The sequence below is a fragment of the Protomyctophum parallelum genome, assembly GCF_964188405.1.
Source record: "Protomyctophum parallelum genome assembly, chromosome: 19".
Lineage (NCBI taxonomy): Eukaryota > Metazoa > Chordata > Actinopteri > Myctophiformes > Myctophidae > Protomyctophum > Protomyctophum parallelum.
In genome coordinates this window covers 28875728-28895727 of record NC_139717.1, presented here as the reverse complement: position 1 = coordinate 28895727, position 20000 = coordinate 28875728, and the positions used below count along the sequence as shown (strand labels likewise).

The window sequence follows — 20000 nt, the reverse complement described above, 5'->3', positions numbered from 1 at the left end:
TGCCTTCCCACAGGCCTCACCCGCCTACCCTCCCCTCCCGGCCCCCCTCCCCAGGCTCTGCCCACCTTTCCCTCGGCCTCTCTTGCCTTCCCACAGGCCTCACCCGCCTACCCTCCCCTCCTGGCCACCTACCACCCTACGCTGGATCTCCCCAGCGTTCACTCCACGCTGCCACCCCCCAGCGTCCTTTCCGACCCCTCCTACCCTCTCCCCCCCTCCTCCCAATTTTTCTCTCTCCACAGCAACCCCAGCGGTCTTCCCGCCCAACTCCCCTCCGCCCCTCCTACCCCCCCCGTCCCCTCCCTCTCTCCTATCCCCCCTCTCCTATCCCCCCTCCCTCTCTCCTATCCCCCCTCCCTCTCTCCTATCCCCCCTCTCCCGTCCCCCCATCCCCTCCCAGCCACCTCGCCACCGTGGTATCCCTTTTCATAATAGTCCATATTCGTAATATTCCATGTCAAATGTTTGGTCACCGTGCCAGGACAAATGTGCCTTGTTATCAGTCCATTTCCGCAATATTCCACGTCAAATGTTTTGGTCACCGTGCTAGGACAAATGTGCCTTGTTATTAGTCCATATTTGCAATATTTGTCTTTTGTCATTTACAGATGATCCGCTGCCCGCCGCCTCACTCCCCTCTCTCCCTTCCTCGTACCCTCCCCGTCCCCCCCTCCCTCTCTCCACGGCCAGACCAGGGCCGCTCCGAGAGTGCCTGCCCCAGGAGATCCAGCTAGACCACTTCCCCCACGCTCGATCCACCTTCCTCCCGACCCACTCCCACCCCCAGTTCTAGACCTTGCTTGTTTTTGTTTTTTTTGGGGACCTAGAATAACAAACTACGCACAGACACGGGTTCCTCTCTCAGACCCGTATCCTGCCCCAGACCCTCAATTTCAGGTTCAGGTTTAGGTTCAGGCACAGGTTCAGATTATTTTGTCACGTGTATAGATTCAGAGTATAAATACAATGAAAATTATTCGGTTTTAAGCGTTAAGACCTTGCGACATGTGATGTGTATGCCCAAGTCACCTTTCTCCCCCGGAACTTCCCCTCGACACCTCTCCGTAGCGGCCTTCCACCCTCCTCGGCCCTCACTAGCCACAGCCACCTCGCTCCTCCGCCCTCACAACTCTCCCTTCCCTAGACCTCGCCACGCTCTCCAACCTCCTCCAGTCAATTTCACTAGCCACGGCCACCTCGCTCCTCCGCCCTCACAACTCTCCCTTCCCTAGACCTCGCCACGCTCTCCAACCTCCTCCAGTCAATTTCACTAGCCACGGCCACCTCGCTCCTCCGCCCTTACAACTCTCCCTTCCCTAGACCTAGCCACGCTCTGCCTCCTCTAGTCACTTTCAGTAACCACGGCCACCTCGCTCCACCCCTACAACTCTCCTTTCCCTAGACCTAGCCACGCTCTCTGCCTCCTCTAGTCACCCTCAGTAGCCACGGCAACCTCGCTCCACCCCTACAACTCTCCCTTCCCTAGACCTCGCCACGCTCTCCACCTCCCCTAGTAACAACTTCCACAGCACTCCCCCCACATCGGCGCAGCATCCACCGCTGCCAGCCGAGGCCCCCCAAGACCTCGCCGCCCACCTGCTTGGCAGATGGGCCTCCCAAGCCTACCAGTTCCACCCGTACGAACCTCCCTGCTTCCCTCAATAAGTAGTTGCGGCCCGTTTGTCCTTTTTGGGGATATCGTCCATGCGCACCGTAAGACGAACGCCTTATGACGAACGCCACACGACGAGTGCCATTCGACCTCCTCCCCAAAGACTCCAGGGTCGGCGACCCCCCCCGGAACCTACACATCCGCATTCATTCATCCCTCCTTCATCCCTCCATTTCTTCACTGTCAATAAACCTTAAACCTCCCCAATGGCGTGTTTATTCCTACTAGTGAAATGGAGTTGGAACAACTGATGTTCAGGAGGAGGAGAAACGCGCATTGGCCCTGCCCTTAATGCCACTCTCCGCCCTCCACGTCAATCTACCTGCCCCCATTTATACCTGCCCAGTACCACCCAGAATCCTCCATGCTTCGCCTGCCTCGCTGCGTCGCACACCAGCCGCCTCCCTACAGGCTTCTCGCAACCCACCCCCACCCCTTCACCTCCATTGCAGCTCCTCTCCCTGCTCCCCCCAAAGGAGCTACTACATCCACCTCGCCAAAAGTGGATCAAACGATTAAAACAAAACTCTCTCCTCTCCTTATCAGGTTCCTGCGGGGGATATCGTCCATGCGCACCGTAAGACGAACGCCTTATGACGAACGCCACACGACGAGTGCCATTCGACCTCCTCCCCAAAGACTCCAGGGTCGGCGACCCCCCCCGGAACCTACACATCCGCATTCATTCATCCCTCCTTCATCCCTCCATTTCTTCACTGTCAATAAATTCCTTAAACCTCCCCAATGGCGTGTTTATTCCTACTAGTGAATGGCTGTGTCCGCTATGGATGGATGTCTAGTCCCTGACACTGCCTCCGGGGCTGGGAGAGGTGGCAGGATGTCTGAGGTTGCCTTATCATGGAAGGTATATGAATATAGACACGTGTATTTTGTGTGAAGCAAATCTGGTGAGTTTTTATTACTAGAAGAGGCTATTTTATTGCTTGTAATTAGAGGTTAAGGTTAAGGGTATAAGGGTTCAAGTAGTCTCACATAGGCTAATCTCTAAAGACAGATTCAGAGCTCCGTGGCTGAAAATTGGAAGGGATTTGTTTCCTTCTTCTTCTTTTTCCCCCCAGATTGCACATAACAGACTTTCAGAGATCTCTTCTTACTGATAAGGTTAGCAACATTCTAATTCTATGCAGGCTAGAGGTGGGCGGCAACTGCATTACAGAACCAATGTACTGTAGGAGGGCTGGGGGTCTATTCTGGGGGGTGTAGGTCTGTCATGTCACAATGAATGTAAATGTAAATTAATGATCCAGATGATTGGTCAGTGGAAACACTAGTGCAGACATCCGATTGGCAGGGCTGCGCGAGACTAGTGTTCAAGTTATGATTGAGATTCGGAGTTAGGGAATGAAGGTTAGGATGATTCTAACAAGTTACACATTGCTGCTTGTTGTGTGTGTGTGTGTGTGTGTGTGTGTGTGTGTGTGTGTGTGTGTGTGTGTGTGTGTGTGTGTGTGTGTGTGTGTGTGTGTGTGTGTGTGTGTGTGTGTGTGTGTGTGTGTGTGTGTGTGTGTGTGTGTGTGTGTGTGTGTGTGTGTGTGTGTGTGTGTGTGTGTGTGTGTGTGTGTGTGTGCGTGCGTGTGCGTGCGTGCGTGTCCTGAGTTTCAGAGGCAGTAGTGTCTTGCATTAGAAACGTGTACACATAGTTTAACCACTTATTAAGCCCTATTACCCCCCCAGGGTTAAAGTCATGTGGACTTAACATGCTCATTGTTGCGACCTCAAACTGGAAGATGCCACACCTCCACCTCCACACACCCTTACCTGTTACACCATGAATTACACACTATGGAGAAAAAATTACCACTTGAGGACACTAGGTGGGGACAAAAACTAGGTTGGATTGGTCTGGAGTCACAATGGTGTAATGCAGTGGTTCTCAGGCCTTTACATTTCAAGGACCATCATAATTCTGGGAGTTATAGTTATAGACCTGTAAGGGTCCATTTTCAAACTCCCTCAACTCCAGGAACCCTGGCTGAGGGTTCCTGGACCTCACTTTGAGAAGCACCTACCATCCCTCCCCCATCCCTTAATGTCTTTGCAGTGGTGGAATGATTTATTGAATTAACTAGCAATACCACAATGTAAACTTTTGTCCAGACTTCTGTGCTTCACAAAATATAACGAAAGCCATTTCAAAGCATATCACATGATGTTAATCATTATGATTGATTTCCATTCTTAAAAAAAAAAAAAACGATCGTTTGATAATAATTTGTAAACTTGTACTTTCAAAGTGTTACCTTCCAAATGAGACCATGCCCATGCATTTATTCCAAACTGTTCGAGAACAACCACTTTACTTTGGGTATTCTGTGTATAGGCATTTTGTTGTGTGCAAATTACACAGAATGGTTAACATGTTACTTGTATTGGGGACCCCCTGGCACCACTGCTGTAAATCACTAGGACACTCTAATAGTCATTGTGTCTTCCAAGCCGTGCATTTATAAATGCATGATAGGATTCTTCACCATGCCACTCATTGTTAGCAAAGGAAACACGGACGAGACACCAGGGTTAATGTAGGACGATGCCTCATTTCCTTAAGGAAATTGCTTACTCACTCGCTCGCACTTTCTTTCTGTCAAAGTTTGGAGAGACAATGATTGGGTGATTATGGACCAAAATTGTATTCGAGACCCCTCCCCCCACCCCAAAGGCGCACACGCACACGTACACATGTACACGCACACGCGCACACAAACACACACACACACACACACACACACACCATCACATTTTTAACCCTAAAGCCTCAATTATAATTAGTTGTGTTCTGGTGTTGTGCAGCCAACATAGCCAATCTACGACTGCACAACGTGCCACAGCGTGTCCCTAACTAAAGTCATCCTATAACACCAGCCTGAATAGAGCGAAGTCCTGACATCACTCGCTCATCCCACCTGGTTCATGGAAGTTCTTCCTCTATGGAGAATAACATGGGGTCATCTTAAAATCGTCTCATGAAATAATTGTGGTCCAAAAGTAAACAAGGGTTATGGTGTCTCTGCGATATTGTCAGGGAGGTGTTTCTGTATCGTTTACCACCGCCAGTCAGTCATATTTGATACAGTCTGTTTCTAGTGAAAATCTTTAATAATTCAACAGCAGTAACATTGGTGTTTTCTCTCAGTCAGTTGATTCTTCATATCTAAACGGCCTGAACACAGGAGGCGATCTAAAATTCCCCTATTGGGATTACAAAGCAAATAAAAAGTACATGAACCTGTGGACTTGGCGCCCTACCGATATTGACGTCAGACTTCGGTGCTCTATTTCTCCCTAATTTTAAGCCTATAACTCCTCACATTTTTGTTAACCATAAAACAAGCATTTCTCTTTTGAGGACCAGGAAATTGTCCTCACAATGAACTTCTAATATTACTACTATACTTGGTCACGCCGTGGCCGCACCCCCAAGCCGCACACCACAGCCTCGTCGTCTCACCTCTGTAGTTGATGATTTCGGTGCCCAGGACGGCGGTCATCTCCAGCACAGTGATGAAGGCCTTGTCCATGGAGGTGAGGGGGAAGGGGGACATGCGGTGTCTCCTGGCCACCTTGGTGATGTCCACCGCACTGTGACCTGGGGGGGAGGGACAGACAGGTTGCCGTTAACCTACAGCGTCAGGGTGGCCAGTCAAGAAGAAAAAAAACATACACTGTGCAGGTCATAGCTTGACTGGAAGATTTGAACACACTAAGTATGAACCTGAAGATGTATGAATTCATTCATTCATTCATTCACTAGTCTTAAGCCCCCTTAAACACATTAGACCTGAGGCCAAATGTTTTTTGATTCAAATTATATATTTTTAAATCATGTTGCAATATATTATTGCTGTCTGGTGGAAACAATGTATTCGTCCATATTTAAGTGATGCAACCACTTCAAGGTATGTCTGTCTGTTTAGGGTACCAATAGGTGTAAAAGTGGCGCTGTTGAGCTAGAAACAGAGAGAGAGAGAGAGTGTCGCACTGTTGCCTGCTAATTACAATGTGGAGCGTGTGTGCATGTGAGAGACAGAGAGGGCGGGAGAATACCACACTCTTACTTGTGAGAGAGAGAGTGTTGTCTGCTAATTCCCCCACACAGCAACTCAGGCCGGCACCCCCGGGGACCCCTACACAGAGTTCCACCACTCACTTCACACGTGGGTGTGATTCTTTTTTCAATGGATATGTTTTTTAATTGCATCTGTGTCAGATTCTGACGGAAGTTCCCTGCATTCCTCATTGGGCAATTTCGGTGAAAGCTGTACAGAGAAATATGGGCTTTACTGGTGAAAGCGCAGGACGCACTGGGAGGTGGTCGCTATAAGACTTTCGTAGATATAAGAATGTAAAAATCGATAAAATAAATCTACGATAGTCTTGATCTAAGGCTATCTTGTATGATGAAGTAGGGCTTAATTAACAAACAAAAAAAAACATACAAATTTGAAACTTGGAGATATGGTGTAACTTTCTACCCAACAGTGACGATATTTACGCATATATTTTTCTCATCTTTCAAATGAAAAAGCACCGGAAACTGTTTGAACATGGCTGTGATCTGTTTCTCCCTCATTTTGCTCTCACTGCAAGCAGAACTGTAATCCATGGGGGATTAAAAATTACTTCATGTTGACGGGGCGATTGTCATCTTTTTTGTGGGCAATCAAGGGCAATAAACCACCTGTGACCTGTGTAACCGCTCAGCTCAATAGAAGACTAATTATCATCAAAAATAGCAAAAGTAGCAGATCCACATTATGCAAATTGCTCCGTGCTGTTTCAAGCTTGTGAATCTGCTACTTTGTTAGTATGAGCAGAGCGTTAATTTACTGAAAAAAAACACAAAAAAACATTAAAATATGGAGATAAGACGTTTCTGGCCGACAGTGACGATAGTGCTCTGTTAGTGCTCCTTTTGATTGGAATGAGCTTCAGAAGTCCTTAAAAATCACTGCCTTCCCTGGGACAATTCAGGGAAATGATTTCCAGCACTTTTGCTCAACATTGTAATTGTTTAAATTAATTCTCTGTCTATCTCTTATAGTTCTTTTGTTTTGGGATTTTATATGTTTTCTGATTCATATATTTACGAGTGCTGTTGCAAAATGCTGATTTGTATATTGTTGATTTGTGTTCTGTATTCGGCTATATTGAAAATGAGGGCCCGCCCCTCAATTGTACTTACGAAAATTTAAATAAAGGTTACGATGATAACTTCTGCTGAGCAGTGTTAGTCGTCAGGCAGGCAGGCATGCAGCATCACACCGGTCTGTGTATGTATACGGTATACTTTTATGTTTATTGATGGTCTCTCTCTCTCTCTCTCTCTCTCACATTTGTAATCATCGGACAGAACTATACATTAAAATATAAAAGAACCAAACAAAATACACATGTCACCAAGACATAATCCTGTACATAATACATACTGTATTGTGCACACCCAATGACTGATCTGGCAAACTCAAAGAAACACACAACACATCTCAGCAGATGTCCTGCTGTGTGGACTAAAACATCCCTGTTTGTTTGTAGAGGCTTGTTGAACTGAGTTGGGTGATGGCAGCATGATTTTCCAATAATATCACTCTAATAATTCCAACATTAAAACAGTATGTAATGCAACGTGTTTATGTGTAATCTGCTCTCTCTGTTCTCTCCATCTCTGACGCTCTTTCTCTCTCTCTCTGACTCTCTCTCTCTCTGACTCTCTCTCTCTGCCTCACAGCAAAGAATAGGCACAGTGCTTTGAATTTGCCTTGACCCAATTTATCTCCCTTTTAAACATATTCTTATGCTTCCACAGCACATTCCTATGCTTATCATAAAGCTTAACAGCTGCAGGCGTGACATCACACACACACACACACACACACACACACACACACACACACACACACACACACACACACACACACACACACACACACACAGAATTGAGTAATATTGCTTGGACTGGTGCTGTATCTGTGCTCTACAAATGAATATAAATACTTTGCAACGTATACTATACAGACAAAGAAATTATTCATGTAACACGTGTGGCAACAAACAATAATAGGTCGCTTTCACGGAGGTGCGATGATGTTACTCACTTGATCTAAGGATATTTTCTTTACTGCTGCACCGCGACTGCACCTGGAGACAGAGAGAGCGATTGAGCGGAGAGAGTGAGAGACCACAGGAGCGGGAGAGATAAAGAGATATATAGAGAGAGTGAAGTGAAAGGTGGGGAGAGAGAGAGAGAGAGAGAGAGAGAGAGACAGGGGAAGTTTGAGATAAGCCGGGACTGTTCTTTTTTTCCGACATGCTCGAGAGATGAGATGTGTTCACCACAGTCAGAAGAGTCCCTGTCACACTGCGCTGTGCACTTTGTCCTGCCGCAGAGACGGCCTCGTCTCCTGTGTCCGCAGCATTAGCGCCAATGTTTGAAGGGAATGCAAGAATGTCCCAAAACACGCTCGCCCCGGGCCGAATCCGGCGACCACCAGGTATTCCTAAAGGTAAGCCTAACCTTATTCCTAAACGTACAACTTCAGCAAAACTATAGCTAAACCTAACCTTATTCCTAAACGTAGCATCAGTAAAACTATGGTCAAACAAAAACTTATTCCTAAACATAGCCTCAGTAAAACTATGGTTAAACGTAACCTTATCCCTAAACGTAACCTCAGCGAAACTATGGCTAAACCCAACCTTCCTAAACGTAACATCAGTAAAACTATCTAAATGGTAACCTACAGTAACCTTATTCCTAAATCATGTAATCTCAGTAAAACTATGCCTAAACCTAACCGTATTCCTAAACGTAACCACAGTAAAACGATGCCTTACCCCAACTTTATTCCTAAACTTAACCTCACTAAAACGATGCCTTACCCTAACCTCATTCCTAAGGTAACCTCAGCAAAACTATGGCTAAACCCAACCTTATTCCTAAACGTAACATCAGTAAAACTATCTAAATGGTAACCTACAGTAACCTTATTCCTAAATCATGTCATCTCAGTAAAACTATGCCTAAACCTAACCGTATTCCTAAACGTAACCTCAGTAAAACGATGTCTTACCCCAACTTTATTCCTAAACTTAACCTCATTAAAACGATGCCTTACCCTAACCTCATTCCTAAGGTAACCTCAGCTAAATGAATAAAAGAACTGCTGGGGCGTGGGGGCGAGCGGTCCGCTGAACAAATGGGGACGAGTGTGTTTTGGGGTGAGCCATCGGGTTACCTCTAAAGGAGATCGTAATGGTCTCTCTGGCCATGATACTCTAACGGGCATAGCTATAATAACAGGTGTAGCTATGATCGCCCGACAGTTGTTACAGGGATGCTGTTTCCGAGGGCTTATAAGCCTGCTTGATACTTGGCATCGTGTCAATAGTGTCACGCACCAGAGATAGCCAATCCTCAATCTCACCACGCTGCTGCGATCGCATCGTGAGCTTGTTGTAGATGTCGCTACGTTTGTGGTGCGTGACACACCGGAAAGCAACAAGTATAAAGCAGGCTTTAGTTATGGGTTCGGGACAAAGGCATCAACATCATCGTCTCTGTCGGGTGGAAACCTCACATGTCCAAAACTGTTACTTTAACGACAAAATATATCTACAAACTCAAAATGGTGTGTTTCGAGCGTAATTGTGGATCTTGATACTTTTAATGCTTTTGTGTGATGCTGTAGTATGAACAAGTACGGCGTTAATTTACCAAAAAAAACCCACACAAAACGTTTCTGCCCGACAGCGACGATGTACAGGTGACATTCATACCATAGAAATTAACAAGATCATAACAGATGTGTGGACTAGTAACTACAGTGTGACATCAAATGTGGTTGACATGTAAGTGTGGCAGAGTGGTAAGTGCAGGCAGCGGCTGTTCAGATGTGGTGCAGTACAATTTCTGGGAGAAATCGCTGATGCTGCGTGGTTAGCTGCTCTGGGGATTAGCGGACTGTAATGGTGAGCTACGGCTAAGTGGGGAGGAGAGCAGAGTTGGTCAGATCCCCCCAAAAAAGAAACATACTGTAAGACTAGAGTTTCATCTTTGTGAGAATCGGTCAAAAGTTTTTATGGGGGAGGGGGGGGCAGTTTTCAATGTTCTACTGCTAGGAGACGTATGAAACCAATCTCAACATCCTGCCACGATCTTATGGACAGTGGGTCAACAAGTTAATCACTGTTTCTCTGATAGTATTCATGTAATTTTCCCAGGGCATTGGTTACAAAGAGAACGTTTGGAACGTCCAGGATAGCTGTGATTTGATTTACCGTCAAGATCGCTGACTAAGGTGTGATCCTTATGGATTTAAATGGTGTACAGTTCTTTCTCTTAGCAGCCCTTAACTTATATTTTGTATCTTGAACAGAAAATCATAGGGGAAATCTGTAAATGAAGCTAAACAGTTGAACGTGCAGGAGCAAAAACTCATGCAGGCTATTGAAATTCTCTAGTCTGAACACAATAGGTCAGTGAAATAATTGGCCTAATTGTCAGTCAGTTTGTCTTGCCTGGTGTTCTATCTACAGTATCCATCTCTCTAGCTGTCTGCCCCTTTATCTTTTCTCGGTGTTAAGCTGTAAATTTTGTCTCCCCTGCTTGTTCTCCCCTGCCATGATATCTGCATATCTCCCTAAGCGGGTTGACTGCTTATCTCTTTCAATGTCTGCCGATCTATCTGTCCGTACATCTCACCACCTGCCTACTTGTGCGTGATTGAACAATGCGACTCTCAGCCAGTCTACATTGGCTGTCCTTCTTTCTTGGGTGTCTGTCTGTCTGTGCTGCCTCTCCTTCCCCTCGCTCGACCCCAGTGACAACCCACGGTCAGGGACTCTGGCGAGGTGGAGGTGGAGGGAGGGGGGGGAGGGGTGGCGTGTATAGCGCATGAAGAAACCAATGCACACATTAAAGAACGTCTCTCTCTCTCTCTCTCTCTCTCTCTCTCCCTCTCTCCCTCTACCCTCCCAATCCCCTGCTCATCCTCCCCTCCTCTCCCCTGACCATCCGTCAGAGCTACCACCGCTGGGCACCACAACAGCCACTGGTGTGGGAGATGGAGGTGTGGGTGGATGATGGGTGGGATATAGGGTGGGATGGTTATGGAGTGGAGTGAGAGCTTGTTTGGAGAGAGACAGAAAGTGACGTTAGAGCGAGAGAGTGTGTGAAGGTGGAGGGTGAGACACGGCATGACGAGTGGTCCCACAGCCCAGTAAGAACAAAATCAAATAAAAAAACTAAAGCAGGACGCACGGACCAGACAAAACTCCAACTAAAGCTACGAAGCTGAGAACATGAAAGAAAGAAGGACGGACGAATAAAGAGAAAAGATTCAAAGAAACATTACGTCTACTACAGCTGGCCCAATGGCATCTACTGTACTTCACACCATGACACACACACACACACACACACACACACACACACACACAGCTACTTGAAGCACAGCATGTTACCAGAAAGACAGAGAGATGGAGGAACAGGTACGGTATAGAAAGACAAATGGAAGGGCAAACAGACAGAGGGGAGAGAGAGAGTGTGAGTGTGAGTGTGAGTGTGAGTGTGTGTGTGTGTGTGTGTGTGTGTGTGTGTGTGTGTGTGTGTGCGTGTGTGCGTGTGTGTGTGTGTGTGTGTGTGTGTGTGTGTGTGTGTGTGTGTGTGTGTGTCTCTGTGTAAGACAACATGAGAAGATGACCTTGAGGAAAGACCACCTTTGAGAGAGAGAGGGGGGGAGACCAGACAAAAGAAAAATGAGTTAACCAGAGTGATGGACAGAAACAAGGGCGAATGAGAAACAAGATAGAGGACAGGCTATAGGACAGGGGAGAGAGAGATAATGAGTGAGAGAGAGAGAGAGCTAGACAGGCTCCACACACAAATCGACGGGGCGGGGTTACACGCGGAGGACAGTGCTCCTCAGAACGTGGGGTTGGGTGGATGAGAGAGAGACAGAGAGAGAGAGAGAGAGAGAGATGGGGGGGAATAGTTACTCGAGAGCTGAAGGTCCTATGGCTCCTGCGATCATCTTTAAGCCCCTCCAACCTACACTGGAGCTAAATGGAGATAAAGCATCGAATCACAGGCATCAGTGCATCTGTCAACCGGTCAGACCACAACACCACAGACAGACAGAGAGAGAGAGAGAGAGAGAGAGAGAGAGAGAGAGAGAGAGAGAGAGAGAGAGAGACACGGAACAGACAGACAGACAGACAGACAGACAGACAGCTCTAGCGGAGGGAGGACGGAGCAGGGAGACAGACATAGAGAGAGAGTCAGAAGAGGGGGACAGGTAAAGAGGGGAGCTAAATATATAAGACACAGATCAACACTGAAAGCAGGAATGGAGGCTAACGAACTACAGCTCTGACGACAATGTTGATTGTTTTGTTTTGTTACAGAACAGGTGCGTCTGTTTGACAGGGTTTGTATAAGGACGTTGACTAAAAAAGAAAAATGGGACACATCACAGTGGTGGTGGTGGACGTGGGGAGGGATTAACAAGCAAAACACCCATAAATAAAACACAATCTGGCTAGCCAGTATTGCAAACCTGCAAGCGAAGAATCGCTTAAAAATAATCAACCGAGTTCCTGCTCCTAACCTGGTTTCATTTGTACACAAACTGTAGCCATTTTGACATGTTGCTTAATTGGCGCCTACAGGCGGGGTTTAACACAGTTATATACACAACTTTGAATTCGCTGTAAAGTGACAAGACATGTTTTGAAGAAAAAAAACTGAATCTCACTAAGACAAGAAAACAAACAAACAAACAGCAAGACAACTTAGTGAGAAATTATGCCATTTCCAAGAAAAGTTTGTATTTGTATGTGGTGATATGAGCTCTATAAGGCAGGATTCATACTTTGCACGTCTGTGTTGCGCACCAGGCGACCTACAAGCTCACAGTGCAACGGTTTGTGAGCTTGTAGATCTGCAATTGTCGGGGCACAATACCCACATGTAACTATGACTCAGGTTTAAGTACAGCAGAGAGGGAGAGAGAGAGAGAGAGAGAGAGAGAGAGAGAGAGAGAGAGAGAGCAGTAGCAGAAAGGGTGTTGGACACAGGAGGGAAGGCTGGAAGCAGACCGCCCAAACACTTCAGCAAAGCTCTCACGCTTCTACTCTACACTTCCACTCTAATCCCCGCCTCTGTGGAACGACTGGGAGAATAAATGGAGCCCAAATGAGTGATGTGAATGTGACGCACGCAAACACACACGAAAGAATGGCCTGCCGCGCACGCGCACACACACGCAGTCACACACACAGTCACACACACAGTCACACACACACACACACACACACACACACACGCACACACACCACAACTTCTATCTCGGGTGCGTGCTCTGCAGAGGCGATATGCAATTACAACCATCCAAACCAATGACAGTAATTGTTTTTGGGATTGTGTGCGATTAGGAAAAGGCATGGGGTGCTGCTGGGGTATAATTACACAGTTCTAATTACAAAAAAAGTTGGAATTACTTTGAAAATAATTCCCATTTACTTTGGATCTTTGTATTATGTTGTAAATTATATTCTAATTTGAGGGGCAAGTACGAGTATTTCCCACTCTGTAGGCGCGTAGCCCTAGAATGGGCCTCAGATACATTTCTTGACACAGCATCACAATTACAAGCTTGAACATCTGCTATTGAAAAAAAGAAAGAAAGAAAGAAAATCCTTTTTAATCTTGAATAATATATTTTGCCACTTCTGCTTTATCTCTATATCTCAAGTTCTCAACTAAGGGTCCTTGGCCTTAAAAAAACGTTGAAGACCCCTGATTAGACACAGACACAGATACACCAAAACATTTTTCTATTGGTAGCCAACCTGTAAATGCACATTTGATGTCAGTTGTATTGTTAAATCAACAAGCAGTGGACAAAGTACTCAACCCCAGTCGCTATCATAGAGTTACAACGCATAGAGGGTCGACTGCCCCGCCCCCCACTATTCATTTCAATGGAAGTTGCTCAGTGGCGTTTTGAAGCACCCGGAAGAACGCTCTACTTCTGCATTATTTTCTATTTGGTGCCCAAAATGTGCTTAATGTTAAACCCCAGCTGCACAGGGTTTCCTCACTCTAAATGCACGGGCCCGCCTGCATTCTCAGCTCTCACCAGTAGGGCTCAGCACTTCAAAGCTGGCGAGCCTTATATGGCGCTTGGTCGCTGTAGGTAACGTTGATGAATGATTCCCCCTCGTCCACTGCCATTATAACCGCAGTCTTAAAACGCTTTTTTTCTCTGAATCCTTTTCTCCCAACGATGTCTTTGATCCAAACCAGGATGTCATTACTAAATCGGCGCTATCTCGCGGTTACAATATTAACGCTTCGGATGACTGTGGCTATAATGTGGCTTCGGTAGCCACATTGGCTTGAGCAGATTTAGCTTCCGGTTAATTTTGGGGTGAATGTGCATGCAGTCCCTGCGAGGGGGAAAATCAATGAGGCTAAATAACCCACTGGGTCTGAAAGTGGGGACAGGGTTCACCCATTTTGACCTGAGATCAGATTCTAAAAATGTCTTCTATATCCTGACAGTTTTCTGAAAAAGCTATGTTTTTTACAAGCTTTTTACAAGCTTTTTACATAGCAGATCTACAAGCTCATAGCGCGCCATGGCGCGCTACGAGCTTGTAGATCTGCTATTTTTCAATAGCTAAATTATAACATAATGTTTAAAACACCAAAAGGGGTACCCGCCCAAAATGGGTTACGGTGTCCTGAGTCCCCAGCAAATAGCCTCTATACATCGGCTATTCTCAAAACAATCTTGATGAAATTAGAAATTTGAGCCAAAGCTAACATGACATGGAGAAAGTTTTAGCAGCATATAGCGGCGTATAGCGAGGACAGCGGGGCCCGCGGGGTTGGGATGTGCAGTCCCAGCACGGCGGGGGAAATCAATGAGGATAATAAGCAGTTCAGAGCACGAGAGACCGCTACTGGGAATCATGGGATACAAGCACCTCACTGCTGAGCTCAGCGCAAAGAACAAGAAGCTGCTGTCAGACACAATATGCAGAGGGAGATTTATCTGTCCAGCATTAAAAAGGAAAAGGCCTGTTCCTCACACCCTGCCCCACGGGGGGAGGGAGAGGGAGAGAGAGAGAGAGAGAGAGAGAGAGAGAGAGAGAGAGAGAGGAGGCAAAATCCTGGAATGATAAGAGTGGTAAAGGACAGGACCAAATGCTAGTGACACTATGGGACTGCAAAGCTAGAGCCTCAGGGGTGCATGGGTGGGGAGTGGGGGGGCGGGAGACAGAGACTCAGAGAGAGAGAAAGAAAGTTAGTCAGTGAGAGAGAAAGAGGCTTTGAGAGTTACGTCTCTGCTCTATAGGTGGTCTCCCCAGGTTATTACACCTGCTGCTCCACTGGGCGGGCGCACGCACACACGCACACAAACACACACAAACACACACACACACACACACAGAGAAATGCAGTAACTCAACAAGACTCCTCGGCAGCAGCCCCAAGCAAACGTATGACATGACATGACCGGATTCGAGATGAATGACGGAGCATATGTGCAGAGGTGGATATCCAGAGAGAGAGAGAGAGAGAGAGAGAGAGAGAGAGAGGAGCAATGGAGAGGAATGCTGCTGACCACAAAAGGCAGTGATACACACGGGCAAGTGTCTGGACGACTGAGTGGCAGAGGACCCCAAGGCTCGCCTCCATTATGATAGCTCAGGAAATCACACAGTAGCGTCTTAATGTGCATGAACCGGTGAAGTATATCTGCCAATCTACAGGGCCCAAGTGTATCACCGCCACGCTTCTACCCCTAACACACACCTCCCCGTGTACAATAATAAAGCCTGAGTTACACGTAGTTGCGTACAGGTGACGCACACTGGAAATGTGTGATCTACAAGCTCACAAGCTTGTAGCTCTGCAATTTGCCCGTGTGTGCAACTAAGTATACAGTAAATCAGTTAATGTGCAGGGAATGTGCAGTTTGCGACATGTTTGTGTGTGTGTGTGTCCGTGTGTGTGTGTGTGTGTGTGTGTGTGTGTGCGTGCGTGCGTGTGTGCGCATGAAACAAGTGCTATCACTACTGCCGGCTAAGACATCGTATGCCGTCCTATATGCTAAATCTTCTATTTCCCAGAAAGCCTTTACTCACCATTATACAGTAACGTATACTATATATAAATGTATACTGTAGTGTAAATGTAAAAATGATGTGTTGTCTTCGTGGACTTCAAAGCTGATAAACCAAGACTTTTCTCTGCACACCATTTAGCTGGCTAGCTAGCTCGTGTGCTACAGTTGGGGATGGGGTGCCCGAGAACATGAGGCCTCATGCAGTGGGCCGCAGGCCGCCTTTTTAACCCATACTTGAACCCTTGCATCCCTACCTTGGGGAGAACATACGCTGAACATGGCTGATCTACAAGCTCTCTGTGCACCACGTTCATCATTGCGATGCATATTAGTGAGCTTGTGGATCAACTAATATTTCCGGTGAAAATATTTTGTGCAGCCCAGTGGTTCCCAACCTTTTCTATAGATCAGCAACAATCAAATCAGATTTTGATCGGCTTGGATCAAAAGAACCATCTTAGCATAGCTGAAGTTTCTATTTACAAGTATAACACATATTTCAAGGTTTAAAAGAAAAAATGTAATAGTCCTACCGTGAATATATTTCCATTAATTTGTATTATTAACGTTATATTATGTTATGGGTTGCCAATGATTTGGAGAACCATGTGCAATTGTCCATTGACCATGTGTATTGTCCCAAGGTTGGGAATCGCATGTGTAGCAAATAGACCACTGAAGTCTGAAGTCAATGCCACTAGAGGGCGCTATTCCCCGGGTTCGCGTATATGTTTTTTGTATTGTAATCCACATAGGGGGATCTCATGTAAGAACTAAACAAATCATCCCGGCAGGGGGAAGGCTGCATGTTGTTCATTCATATTTGATACAGCCTGTTTCTCTGGAGAAAATTGAATGAATTCTGCCGCAAAAGTCTTAAAACTACGACCGGGTCTGAAAGAAATGTCGCTGCTAGAATACGTCACGTCCTGCTGTCAACACATTCCTGAGATTCTGAGTTGACGTCAGCCGACAGCGAGACTCCATAATGTAACAAAACATTTAAAAAATGACATTTTGAAAGAAGAGCGGAAAAAAGCATGAAGAGTATTTGATCTATGTGTCTGTCAAGGTGTGAACGTCAGGAACAACTCAGACATGACTAGATCAACTTGTGACCCGTGGTTTTCTAACAAATATAAGCTCTCCATTCGACTGATCATTTAACTGTAGAAACAAGTCAATGATGTTGGCATAGTCACACCATGAAATAAACTGTTGTGTAAAGTCTGATACTTATATTGTATCGAAGTCAGATAACTGGTCTTGTCAGGGATAGCATTGCGTGATAAATTACATCATGCACCTTTCAGTAAGTAGTTAAGTAAAAAAAGATTCACCTGCAAAAGCCTCTTTTTTTTTTTTAAGATATTTTTTTTGCGGCTTACGCCTTTTATTGATTTTTTAAGGGATAGATAGTAGGCTGACAGGAAACGGGAGAGAGATGGGGAGATGACATGCGGTAAAGGCCGTGTCGGGTCCGGGAGTCGAACCCGCGGCACACCGCGACTGGATCACCAGTCCGGTGCCCAGACCGTTACGCCACGGCCTGGGCCGCAAAAGCCTCTTTTGATGGGCAGCCACCCCGCCTACTCGGAAATTAAGTGTCTGAGTTGTTTGATTCGTTTCGCGCTTCTTGTGTTACTCTTTACACCTTCGGTCGATGCTTCATGTCCATTATGAGTAAAATTGCTGGGATGATTTTTTTTTCTTATGGGCATTACAATACAAATACAGGGCCCATGGGAATACGGTCACCTAAGTCAGTGGTTCCCAAACTTTTTCATGTCAAGGACCCTCAAATTGACACTGAGGAGCCCGCAGACCCCCATTTGAAAAAGATATGCGAGGGACCCCCAAAAGAGAAGATTTTGACGGCTCTAGCAGTGATTCTCAACCCGTTTAATTTCAAGGACCCCCATTTTGACATGCATAATAGTCTATTATTAGTCCATTGAATGTCATTTCTATCTCTGGGACCCCCGATTTATATTGTAAAATTAATGTTAACTTACATTAAGTATAGTAGTAGTAGTAGTATCAATAAATGGCTATTTTCTGTAAAAGCTTTCCCCACAATACCGATGCTGGGGTTTAATTGGTTTAAGAAAGTGGTTCCCAAAGTGGGGTCCGGGCACCCCCAGAGGTCCTTGAGGGAGTTCCAGGAGGTCCTCAGCTAATAGCTGATAGTTTGAAACCAAATGGACCCTTATGGGTCCGTAACTCTGAGAGTGTATATACAAATGGAACCAAATGGACCCGTTAGGACCCAGAGATAGAAATGCCATTAAATGGGGGTCCTTGAAATGAATCGTGTTGAGAATCACTGCTAGAGCCAAACAAATCTCCTCGTATGGGATGTCCCTGGCATATCTTTTCAAGTGGAGGTCCGCGGGCTAATTAGTGTCAATTTGGGGGTCCTTGACATGAAAAGGTTTGGGAACAACTGGTTTAAGAGGTTAACCTACAGTAGCTGCTTTTCTGGCTGTGTACAGTACAGTACAGTACAGTACAGTACAGTACAGTACAGTACAGTACAGTACAGTACAGTACAGTACAGTACAGTACAGTACAGTACAGTACAGTACAGTACGTGCGGTGTGGGGCGGCCGGTGGCCTGCATGCCGGAGGAGAGATGTAGAAGGTTGGCATGTTTACCTGGTCCAAGGTAGAGTACCTTGACTTGAGCGTGATGACCTCATCCAGGTGAGCCCTGAACTCTCTTCGTGAGGCCTGGGGGAAGCCATAGGATAGTCACTCACCTTCACAGCAGTGCACGCACGCAGGCGCACGCACACGCACATGCACACGCACGCACGCACACACACACACACACACACACCCCTATGCACGCACTCACACTTGCACTTCAATGGCGTCTTAACAGAACATCTGTACACAACATTTAGAGGCACATTTGGAACACAGTAGCACTGGGCATTGGGCGCAGTCGCACATGCACACACTCACACTCACACTCACGCACACACACGCGCGCGCACACGCACACACACGCACACACACACACACACACACAAAACCCCTTGAGACAACACGCATACACATCACAGCTCTAACCCAGTACTACTGGCCTGACACACATTTCGCAAACAGATGAAAATAAATTAGAAATAAATATGGTAACAAAACAACAAAAAGAGGTCACTGGGAAAAAGAACCAGTATGGATATTGCAAATAATCATTTAACCACTTGAACCCCTATTCGCCAGAAGTAGCAGAATTACAAGCTCACACGGCTATAGTTACAAAGTCCTGGACCGGAAGTTGTCAGAATGCACTGGACAACCGACTTTAGTTTGGTATGGTACAACATAAACATTACAGAGACTTTAGTCACTGCACAATACTGTCATGTTGACACACATGCCTAAAATAGCTGATATGTGCGCCGCCCTCGTTGAAAACAATGCATTTAAAACTCCAGCCCTCTCCAACGCTGCATGACCAGCACTCGAGTGCTGTTTTCTGCCCCCTCAATGACGGCACTTTCTCTCTAAACATCTCTGGTTGCGACACGCTATATGAGCTTGCAGATCAGCTATTTTAGGCGATTAGATTTGGTGTAGAGTTGTATACCAACTTAGTAACAGTCTGTTTGACTAATAATGAATGGTTTAAGTGGTTAAGTTGATGTGAGCGGCCTGCCGTATGCATGGTTAGTTTAAGTTGTTAGTTTGCATGTGACGGGAGGAGTGGTTAGGGTGATGCCTGATTTATACTTGGTTGCGTCGCGGTGTCGTCCATCAAAAACTGCGGATCTACAAGTGCACAATGACAAGCTGTGACGCTTTGTGGAGGTAGTAGATCTGCTATTTTTTGTACAGAACTGTATGTGCTGCTATAGACGATGCGAAAGTACTTTATGAATCAGACATAACCAGTGATTGAGCCGAGATCCCCTTCACCAATCACCTGTTTCGTTGGCCATATGTCACCAGTAAGGGTGATGACTTTAAATAATCTGAAAATAGTGATCCGGCCATGAAAGAGGACACAAAATATATATAATTCCACATCTTCAAATAAAAGTTAGTAATTTCTTAGACGTGAGGATTTCAGTCTGTAAATTGGAATAAATAATTACACCCTCTTTTGATTTGATATTTGTGTTTTGAGTATTTCAGTAGATACTGAGTTGGAGCAGGTAAAA

General features: G+C 46.0%; 2 protein-coding genes across 3 annotated transcripts in view; one reads left to right on the top strand and one right to left on the bottom strand.

The window, feature by feature from the left end:
* Positions 1-20000, top strand: part of vgll2a (vestigial-like family member 2a) — a 436332-nt gene that overhangs the window by 205807 nt on the left and 210525 nt on the right. The gene's annotated exons all lie outside the window — the stretch shown is intronic.
* gphnb (gephyrin b) overlaps positions 1-20000 on the bottom strand; it is a gene marked incomplete at its 5' end in the record, with an annotated part of 127483 nt that overhangs the window by 15310 nt on the left and 92173 nt on the right. For both annotated transcript variants that reach the window (XM_083789817.1, XM_083789818.1), the window contains 2 exons: positions 5142-5279; positions 7786-7828. In XM_083789817.1, coding sequence (XP_083645943.1) covers positions 5142-5279; positions 7786-7828 — 181 coding nt within the window. The remainder of the gene's footprint in view (positions 1-5141; positions 5280-7785; positions 7829-20000) is intronic.